The sequence below is a fragment of the Trachurus trachurus genome, assembly GCF_905171665.1.
Source record: "Trachurus trachurus genome assembly, chromosome: 16".
NCBI classification, from domain to species: Eukaryota; Metazoa; Chordata; class Actinopteri; order Carangiformes; family Carangidae; genus Trachurus; species Trachurus trachurus.
Window position 1 is genome coordinate 7,698,838 of NC_139902.1, and position 10,047 is coordinate 7,708,884.

At 44.5% G+C, this 10,047-nt stretch overlaps 2 protein-coding genes across 4 annotated transcripts; both read right to left on the minus strand.

Annotated features, from left to right (window-relative positions):
- Window positions 1-3,024: 3,024 nt before the first annotated feature.
- Window positions 3,025-4,528, minus strand: LOC310999332 (uncharacterized protein). Of its 2 annotated transcripts, XR_014596038.1 has the most exons (3): window positions 3,730-4,528; window positions 3,588-3,696; window positions 3,025-3,485 (listed from the first exon to the last, which is right to left on the minus strand). XR_014596038.1 is itself a non-coding variant. In XM_083989692.1 (2 exons), the coding sequence occupies exons 1-2, from the start codon at window positions 4,371-4,373 to the stop codon at window positions 3,402-3,404; spliced, it is 870 nt and encodes a 289-aa protein (XP_083845818.1). In that variant the 5' UTR covers window positions 4,374-4,527; the 3' UTR covers window positions 3,025-3,401. The 2 variants fall into 2 exon arrangements, 1 of the variants encoding a protein (XP_083845818.1); XM_083989692.1 differs by having other exon boundaries at window positions 3,588-4,527.
- A 1,480-nt stretch (window positions 4,529-6,008) lies between these two features.
- rnf183 (ring finger protein 183) lies at window positions 6,009-9,299 on the minus strand. 2 transcript variants are annotated; one of them, XM_083989227.1, is made up of 4 exons: window positions 9,110-9,299; window positions 7,917-8,472; window positions 6,472-6,900; window positions 6,351-6,360 (listed from the first exon to the last, which is right to left on the minus strand). In XM_083989227.1, the coding sequence occupies exons 2-3, from the start codon at window positions 8,443-8,445 to the stop codon at window positions 6,479-6,481; spliced, it is 951 nt and encodes a 316-aa protein (XP_083845353.1). In that variant the 5' UTR covers window positions 8,446-8,472; window positions 9,110-9,299; the 3' UTR covers window positions 6,351-6,360; window positions 6,472-6,478. The 2 variants fall into 2 exon arrangements, with proteins under 2 accessions (XP_083845352.1, XP_083845353.1); XM_083989226.1 differs by having other exon boundaries at window positions 6,009-6,900.
- Between the last annotated feature and the right edge of the window lie 748 nt (window positions 9,300-10,047).

Consider the following 10,047-nt stretch of genomic DNA (forward strand, 5'->3'; position numbering starts at 1 on the left):
GGAGGAGGAGAAAAAGTACACGACGACTTCCTGGGTAGAGGCGCAGAGCGGAAGACCCGCCCCAACTGTCACCTTGAGGCGTGACGTCACAGTCTGAGGGGGAGCTCGCTCTCTGTGCAGCTCAAACAAACATAATAACCTTTTTTCTTTTCTTTTCTTTCTTTTTTTGCCTTTTTTTTTAGACACATTTAACATCATTGCTTTCACACACTTGGACAAGTGGTAACTAGGACCACAAAGAGGAAGCAGGGGGTGGATTTTACTTCCATACAGGCCAGTTATTGTAACAATAGCCTCTCCTTTTACTGTGGCTCTGCATGTCATTTGCATTGGAGCAGAAAGGCATGTGTCATTTGCTTCCTTTATCTGACTGATAACATACATAGGCTACAATACAGCAAACGGTGACAGCAGTTCTTTATGAGGTTTAGGCAGATTACACATTTTGTCATCTTCAAGTCAAATGAATGTGAAAACTGGCATTAAAATTAGTTTTTCTGTTGATGTTAAAGCACTTGTTATGTCAGGAATTACGTTCAAATATAAAGACAAACACCGGGTAGGCTTAGGCTACTCTTCTGTGCACAAGTCTGTGGTAAGCTATTTTTAGGCTGCTTTAAGATGAAAGCCTAACCTGCTTTTATTTATAACTACAACTACCCTATCAAATAAATAAATAATAAATAGCTACAGTTTTGGGGTGATCCTACATAGATATACACAAGTTACTACAAAATGACCTCAAGCATGAGTGGGTTGTTGTAGACTATGTGCAGAAATGTGGAAGTAGAGCTTGACCATATGAAATGGCGCTAATGTTGACTGTTATTTTTGGTGAGTATAACCGAATATCTATTACATCATATAGGCCTAGGCTATCTTATAAAGTAACCAGTTACTGAGGCTCTCACATAAACAGCCCTGCTGAGGCTTTGTGTCGCTGCATTTCGAACTGGTGACAGCGATGCATACAGCAGAGCAAGGAACAATGTGAAAAGAGGAATCAGAGAGGAAAAGGGAAAAAATGATCCTCTCAGTTCACCAACATCAAAGACATACCGTAAGGTGCTTATGACAGGGGTTCCAGGCAGCCACGGGTTACAAGCCTGAAGCACAGGTACTAAACAATGATCCCTCTCTCCCAGATAACCACAGTACATTTCTTTCCTGGTTTGAGGTTGGACAACAGAACAGCACCTGTGCAGGCAGGGCCTTCCACTAACCAGGCGCTGCAACTGACTGTAGACAGCATCAAGACTGCGTTCACCAATGTAAGCCCTTGCAAGGCTGCTGCTCCTGATCACGCAGGCTGTGTGTTAAAACGCTGTGCTGAGCAGCTGAAGGATGTCTTCACATATATTCAACATCTCCCTCAGCCAAGCCAGAGTCCCCACCTGTTTAAAAAGCATCATAACACCCCTGTCCCCTGCCCAAGAAACCAAATCCATCCCCCATGAGTGGTTACTGTCCAGTAGCCCTGACCATTATAGCCATGAAATGTGTTGAGCGGCTTGTGTTGCATCACATTAACAGCTACCAACTTCTCAGAGCCTGATGCAATTCCCACTGAGCCAACCGGTCCACAGAGGATGTCTCCAACCTGCTCCACCTCACGCTGGCACACCTAATTCAGTGTTTAACACCCTCTTTTCACAACAGGTTATTTAAAAGTCGTTGCTGTTGGGTGTGGATCCAAGAATGTGTAAGTGGATCTTGGACTTTCTGGCAGGAAGACGGCAGGCAGTCAGAGTTGGCAGAACAACATCCAAAATGATAGTGAACATCTACCACAAGGGTACACACTGAGCCCTTGTTCACCCTGCCGACACATGACTGTGCTGCTACTTTCAACAATAACCATGTCATTAAGTTTGCAGAGGACAATACTGTTATTCATTGGTGATAAGTCAGCACAGAAAGAAGGTAGGGTGGCTGGTAGCCTGGTGCTCAGAACACAATCTTGCCCTACATATCAACAAAACCAAGGAGATGGTGACAGATTTCAGGATGGCTGGTCACCAGCACCATCAACAACTCTGAGGTGGAGACGGTACAGCACCAAGTTCCTGGGTGTCCTTCTGACTGAGGAGCTGACCTCCAGAGTCAAGGGAAGGGGAACTTCCTTGAAGGGGAACTATGCAAGTTGGTTGCTTTTTTTTTTGCTATTTTGGTCGCTTTTTTTTTTCGTCTATGTCTCCATTACAGATTTGGAGAACACATCTTCATTGTCATAAAAACCCTCCTCACTCTCCCCCTGGCCATGAGCATTTGTTTTCAACAAAGCCGGTGAGGTGTGTAATGTTAACAAGAGTTTATGATAACCGGGCATGTTTGTGTGCTAGCAGTCCATGTTTCCCTCGAGATGAGATCTGGCACACCGGGTCGGAGGCGCCGATCTTCCAAGATTGGTTTTTGGCTAAGAAATGGAAGGCAGAGAGCCTTCATTCTCCCTGTAACAAGCCATTTAACTATCACAATTACTCCAAAACTGTTTAGTTTAGTTGCAAATCTTGCAGTTCCTCTTTAAGAGGGCCCAACACTATCCATTGACCATTTTATCTGTTGTTTTATTTATTCATGATCTCCAAGCAGTGGACGTGTGAAACATAATTTCATTTTTATGTGACGCATAAGAAAGACAAATAAATGTAATCTAATCTAATCTAATTTAATCTGATAATCTAATATAGAGTACTATTAACTATTTAAGACTTATATTAACACAAAAATTCTGCTTACTTCTGCTTTAAGTCTCTATATGAGAGTATGGGGAAATTGCAGTTACTGTATGTAGGTTACCTCACCACTGTCTGAGTAACTTACGTGTTCTACCCCTGCCAGTACCCGTTTGAACACTGACATGAGCTATTCTGTGTCATGTGAGTACATTTACTTTTAAGATCATTTGCTGACAACCTTTTACTTTCATGTGAAAATGCACTGCATTTCAAAAACACCACCATGATTTTCATATTGTACATCCTGAAAACAGGTGGGTTTATGTAAGCGACCTTGCACTGGCAATGAATATTTATGAGGCTCCAGTTTATTTCACAATGAAAGAACACCATCAAGGCACAAGTGAAAAGAATGATACATTTTCCAATTCAGTCTTTACTCAAGACTTCATTTGAATATTTCCGTTTTGTGAAATTTTACATCCATCCAAAGGGAAACTGTGCAAAAAGGCTATAGGCTCAAAAATAATACTGGCATTATTTATGTAAAATGTGGGGCAGTGCAGCAGATTTCTCATAACAAATGGAACAGCAAAAAGAAATACCAGATCATCAAGCTTTCAGGCTATCAGAAGGTTGAGAAGGTTGTCCAGATGTTGTGCATTGTGAAAGAGTCAATAAATAAGGCTGGATCACAGTTTGGTGCAGAAGCCTTGGACTCTCTCAGTCAGGTCTGTCCTCTGTGATCTTCTGTCCACAGCTGGAGTTGTCCCTGGAGGAGGTGGGACTGTGGATCTGTCTATTGGCCTAAAAGAGGAAACGGTTTCTTATAGTGAATAATATACTGTAAATGATGTCCTCTATTGTTAAAATTACCTAGGCAGTCTAAGTCTTAGCTACAACACTCACCTGCGGGACATGGTGTTTGACAGTTCTCTCTTTCTGGGGACACTGCAGATGTTGTGGCGAATCAGCAGAGCCGCCGCTGCCGCTGCTGCCGCTGCTGCCGCTGCCGCTGCTGCCGCTGCTGCTGCTGCTGCTGCACCTCCACAACATCACCAGCCTCAAAAACATGAATTCTGAAACCAGGGCAGTCAAAGATAAGTAGGTGCTCCTCAGTGTTGACCAGCCCGTTAAGACGAAAGACGGTAAATGTCCAAAACGCGGGGACGTTATAGACACTTTTAAGCCGCCAGGTGGGAATTCACTGATCTCCCCAAGAGAGACGCGTGCAACACTCGCGTCGTGTTTAATCATTTGGATTATTATTTGAGAGCATTTATCAATCCCGGTCAGGACAGGTGTCAGCGTGTGACGCACCGCCGCGTTTTGGACGCACGGCACAGCTGAGCGCGCGACCCCTGGGGAATGCAAATGTTTGGGATAACGCGACTTGTTGTTTTCCGTGCAGTCTTTACTTCTTAACATTTTGCCATGCACCTGGGACGACTCATACGCCACCGTCGGTCTTCCCACCTGGCGGAGAATTCCCTCCCACGCTGACGCCTGGTGGTGGTTTGACCGGTTGCGCTCCGCCGGAGAATCGCGCAGCGCCCCGCCGGCCAGTCCCAGGCCGTACGCCGAGCTGGCAGGCCTCTTGGTCGGAGGATTCCGGGTCCAGATATTGCTCTGACACCGGAGAACAGCAGACAAGGCAGAGGCGGAGGGAGTGGAAGCCATAGTGATCAATAACATCCACAGGAGACACCCTTTTTAAGTTTCTAATGTTCAGTGTCAGTCAGGAGAACCTAGGCCTACATAATACAGGTTAATTTGTGTAAGGATCGGACCTGGAGAAAGAGAGAGAGCAGGGAGGGAGGGGGGGGTATTTTCTAGTCAGGTCCACCCGACCATATTTGCCCCGAGAGTCCCAAAGGGTAGTTCAGGGGGTGTGTCCTCATGGGAAATGGTGCAAGTAAACAAACTGTGAAGTAGGCTACTATATCCACACAAGCTGACAAGTGTAAGTGTCCTACTTATTATGCCCAGTCTATAACAGGCTGTTATTATTAATACAGGACATCTATGTTGCTGGGTTCATTTTAATGACTTTGATTAAATCCATAACAAAGATCATGTTTTATAACGTGGTAACTGTGTAAAATGCAGTCCAGAGCATAGACAACACTTTACCTTTACGAAACTGGTGCACAGAAAAGACACAATAAAAATGTGTGAAGCAGATGTTTGCTGTTTCTTCTTTCTAGACCACTCAGATTCAGCATGTGACCCTTTGGAGAGGCCTGAACCCTCAGAATAAAAACCAAACAATCAAACTGTAGCTGCAGCTGCAACAGCAAAATGCTGCATATTGATGCATCAGTATTAACAATCACACATCTGATCCCTCAATTACATTTTCTGGTGACCCTTTTTTTTAATGCAGTTATGGTATGATCTGATTGGCTTATAATGTGCTTAACATCCAAGGTAGTTCCAGCTGTCAGATAAATGTGGGACAACAGAGTGCACGGTTTCTCTCTGAAATGTAGTAGGCTAGAGAACGAGGATTGTATCTTTAATGGTATACCTGAAAATTGTAAAGTACCTGTCCTCCACTGTCTTTGGGGGCTGCAAGTGTAATAAACATGACTTTTTTGTTTCCAGAAAGAAGCACCATAGATTCCCAGATGTCTCTATGCAGTATTTATCCCCTGCTAACTAATAATAACGTCTTTGCTTCCAGGCAGTGAATGACCGGTCAGACTGCAGATCTGACAAGAGTCATTTCCTTCTGTCATTCCAGCGGCCTTCGTCGTTGACCTCCATGAATGACTACTTACATGTTTTGTCTTCCCCGTGTCAAGGAGGAAGCCAGCATGTTGCAAGTGATCACGTATCTTCCCTGGTTGTCAAAACCTTACAGCTGACACTCCCCAGAGAGGAAAAGAAAAATGTCCCAAAGGTTAAGACCCTCATGCTGCCAGACTGGTTTGTCAGCCTCAAAGCAGAGAGGCACAGCCGAGGAGAAACTCAGAGCTGAAGCCAAACCTCCTAACCAATCTGTTTACACCACTAGATGGTATCAGGTGTCTGCGTTACTCTGAGACGGGCAAAACAAATCTGCATCAGGAAAGGGACCAGGAAGTTTTACTATGTGATCAAGGAAGGAATCAGAAAGAAAAAAAATTGAGATAATCTTATGGAGATAGAACTGTTATTTTGCGTTTTGGAAATGCTGGGAAATGAGTTTTCAGTGTCTGAAAATAACTTTATTTGATAACAGGATGGGGAACAAAGACAATTCTTATGAGGGAAAAGAGAAAATACTTACAAATATATAAATCGTCTGTGGCTATGTACAGTGAGCTGGTCTATAAACACAATGCATAAGAACTAGAAACCCTGACGTGGTTAATTAGCTCAGCCTGATCAAAAGATTTTTAGTGCATTTCAACATTTACAGCTTATTCAGCATTATGAGCCGTTTCCTTTACACAGAGGTTTTTTTCTGGCTTTCACAGTAATCACAAACATGCTCAGAAAAGAACACAAAGGTAACGAGAAAGAAGAAATAATAATAATAAAAAAAAAAATGTGCCCTGCATTCCTTCATGTGCAACTTCAAGTCTGTGTTGTGCCATGTTTAAAAAAATGTTGCTGTCCTCGTTTTCCTTCATTTCTTCACCTCCCTGCTCCAACGAGTCCCAGTGCTTTTGTTTGATTCCATCACCATTACTCACTGAGAGGAAAAAAAGGGAGGCAACAAGTATCACCGAGAGCCACAACAAAGTGTTTGTGCGATAGTCTCTCCCTCCACTTTTTTTTAGTCTCGTCTCTACGGCCCACCCACCCGTCTTTCAGGGTCCATTTGGGGTAGTTTGGTTGGCTGGTGGAACAGGTCTTGGTCGAACGATCACGTTGGGTATGATAACAAAGGCCAGGATCCCCACCAGCATGAGCGCCACGGTGATGGTGATGATGGAGCCCACCACGGCGTAGTAGCACTGGTCCGAGCGGAACAGCCTGCGCAGGCGACCTCTGACCCTGTTAGGCGGCCGGCCCACGTCCACCATGGTGGCCGGTTCTGCTCCCTGTTCCATTGCACTCAAGTTGAGTTCACCACCCTCCGCGATCACCTGGGGGTCCTGGTTCTTCTTGGGCAGGGACAGGATGGTGGGCTTGGTGGGGCTGGTGGGGGGAGGGTTCTTCAGGACCAGTTTGCCCTTGCTGCGCTTGAAGCGGATGGACAGCGCCCTCTGCATCTCTGGTGGGAGTTTTCCTATATTAGGGGGTGGGAGAAAAAAATCGATTCACGTAAGTATTGCCATATTTACGATTTTACGATTTTTAAATCGATTTCTTTTTCAAAAATCGTTTTTTTTTTTTTTTTTAGATTTTTTTTTTATTTTGTGCAATGTGCAAATTTGTTCGCCTTTTTTACATACAGAGAATCCAGGTTTTGAAAAGGGTTTAAGTTCACTTTATAATGGAGTATGTTCATTTATAGGCTCCTACAGTATTTGTGTGCAGATAAATGTTAAAAGTACAGTATGTAAGAAATCTAAAGCAACTGGCCGTAAAATCCTCCAAATATGTCACAGAGACTCAGGAATAATGTTCATATAACATGACGAACTCACCAACAACAATTGTACAGCCAGAGTATTCGCATTAAAAATCTTTTTTTGCAGACTGCAAATCATGTTTATGTTTTGAATTTACGTGTTTACATGTTGCGCCACCTAGCCCTCTCTCCCAGTCACGGCGGCGTCAGTGGCGTTTCAGCCTCAGTCTGCTTCCACTGAGCTGCCGCTACGGCTGGGAGGAAAAACCAGATCGCTGTGTTTTGAATTTGACTGCAGTAACCGTTTTTGGCCACATTCTTACGTATTGTACCTTTAAATGTAGCAGTTTACCTCAGTCTATATCTCATTTTGTCAGAAAGGTTTCAGAAGCCAGTTTTTTCATTTTTGCCTCTTTTATGCAGTCCAGGCTTTTGAAAAGAGAGTAAAAATATATATTGCTGCTGAATAAATCTTAAAAACTGACTTACATGTGATGTGTATTTTTTTGGGAAATAAAGTTCTTGGAATAGTCTAATCATAATCATGCAACTGTTTCACTGGTGTTAAAAATGCAGACTAAAAATCGAGAAAAATCGAGAAAATCGGCAATATCATAGAATCGCAATTTAAATCGAATCGGCATCCAAAGAATCGTATAGAAGAATCGAATCGGGAGAAAAGCATATCGTCTTTTTTTTTTTTTTAGAAAAGCATATCGTCCCAGCCCTACCTATGATGCCCTCGTTGTTGCCCAGGCGGGGCAGGTCCTGGCCGTGGGGCAGCTCGGTGACCTCGCGGCACACGGGGCAGGACAGGGTCTTGAGCTCGGGGGAGGTCACGTTGATGCGAGCCAGACACTCCAGACAGAAGGTGTGGCCGCACGCCAGCAGCTTGGGGGTCTTGAAGACGTTGTCGTAGGTGCAGAAGCACACCGCGCACTCGGTGTCCTCCACGTCATCCTCGGGGGGCTTCACCTTCCTCCTCTTGCTGTCCTCGTCTCTCGTGCCTCGTCTCCGGGCCTCCTCGCTCCTCCCACGCCGTCTCCTCTCCCCGTGCAGCCTGTCTCTTTCTCTCCTCCTCCCCCTGTCCCCCCTCTCAGAGTCACTGCTCCTAGATCGCCTCACTTTGGGAGCGCTGTCCCTCCTCCAGTGGTCCTCCTTGCTGTTCCTCTGACTCTGGCTGAGTTTGGGTTTGACGTTGGGGGGCAGTCTGGCCTCGTGGCTCTCTTCAGGCCTGCTTCTCTCCCTGTCATCGCTCATGGTGGGGAGATGTCAGTGGTAGAGAAACTGTGGAAAACAAGATTTTGGATGAGTTTTTTTTTTCCAGAAACCAGGTGAGCAGGAAATGGACTGGTGGAATTTACCTACACAGTCACCACTGCCGTTTCATGATGATGAAGCAATGAGGCCTTGCCTCCTGCTATCTGACATCGCCATTGTATTAAAATGCAGTGTTTGCTTTATAGGCTTTCCTGCTCAGAGAGTCACCGGCAAACAGGTGTAGTGAGGAGCTGCAGATGATTTGACTGCACGAGGACTTTAAGGTCCTGCTCTTAGTGGGTCAAAACATGTAAAAGGAAACCAAAGGTGACATTCACAGCTTCATTGTTTTGAAATGACACTGCAAACATTCAATCATACCCATCATTCTTTCAGACTGAGCCATGTTACATGAAGTGTTTCACCCAAAAGGAGGATCACACTGCACATATTTGCAGCTGTAGTGTTGAAAATTTAGATTGTTGAAAATTTTGTTTGACAGTTGCAACAAGTTTAGATACAAATCTACAAGTTAGTTATAGTGAAGGATTTAGGTGCTTAAACAGAGCTCTAGAAAAAAACTTCTTTGTGTTATGCCAAAAAACAAGGAAGTTATTAATTTGGCAGAATTTGTGCAATGACACACACACACACACACACTGACCTGCTGAGGTTGGTGAATGTCGGATCACTTTGTCAGAGATGATCTGCCAAGTAAAATAATCCTCTCGTGTAACAGTGCAGCAGAAACTTGCACATCAGCAGACTTCATTACTGAAAGAAAAAAAACCACACACACAGACACACATTTTGTGAACTCTTGTGGTCCGTGCAGCCCCCTGCTCTCCTCTTCTGTCAGATCCTTGTCCTCATAACTTCTTGTGTCATTGTAATACAGCACTGCCTCCTCTGGGCCCTCCTCCTCCTCCTCCTCCTCTGAGCTGCCTCCTCCCCTCCCCACCCTGGTCGGACCAGTTGGACCAGCTGTAGTGAGCCAGCGCTTTTTACGCTCTGTGTGGGACATGCAGATAATCAGGCCATTTACTTAGATAATTCTCATGCGTGTCCGCTGGCACAGCAAAACCTGCAGCATATCACCATCAAACGAGGACTTGCAGAGGTAACGCCGACAGTGATTACAGTTTAATTTTGTTTTAAAGATTAATCCAGCTTTGTTTTTGTGTATAGTGTGTAACTGAGTGTTTCAGTATCAGATCTTGGTGTCAGTGGCTGGAGTTGAAGTTATCTATGTGCTGGAAAAACAGCAATGGCTGCTGGGAATATTCCACTGTCACTGCATGAAAGGACAAATGGTACAGTTCTGTCAACACTGCACTCATCAGGGCCTCATACCTGTCATACCGTCACCTGTGTCTTTGTTGGTTCACCGCTCAAGCAAGAAGCACCATGCAGTTAAACCGGTCTTCACTGTGCTCAGTCCTACATCTGGATTTCTTTCAATAAGTAAGAATAAACTCCACCTGTTATCGGTCCGATCTACAGTATGTGGAGCCCGGCACTGATTTAAATAATTCACATTGAACACCAACAGCATGTTAAAAAATAAAAAAAACCCACACAGAGCAGTTATGTTTGCCTTGT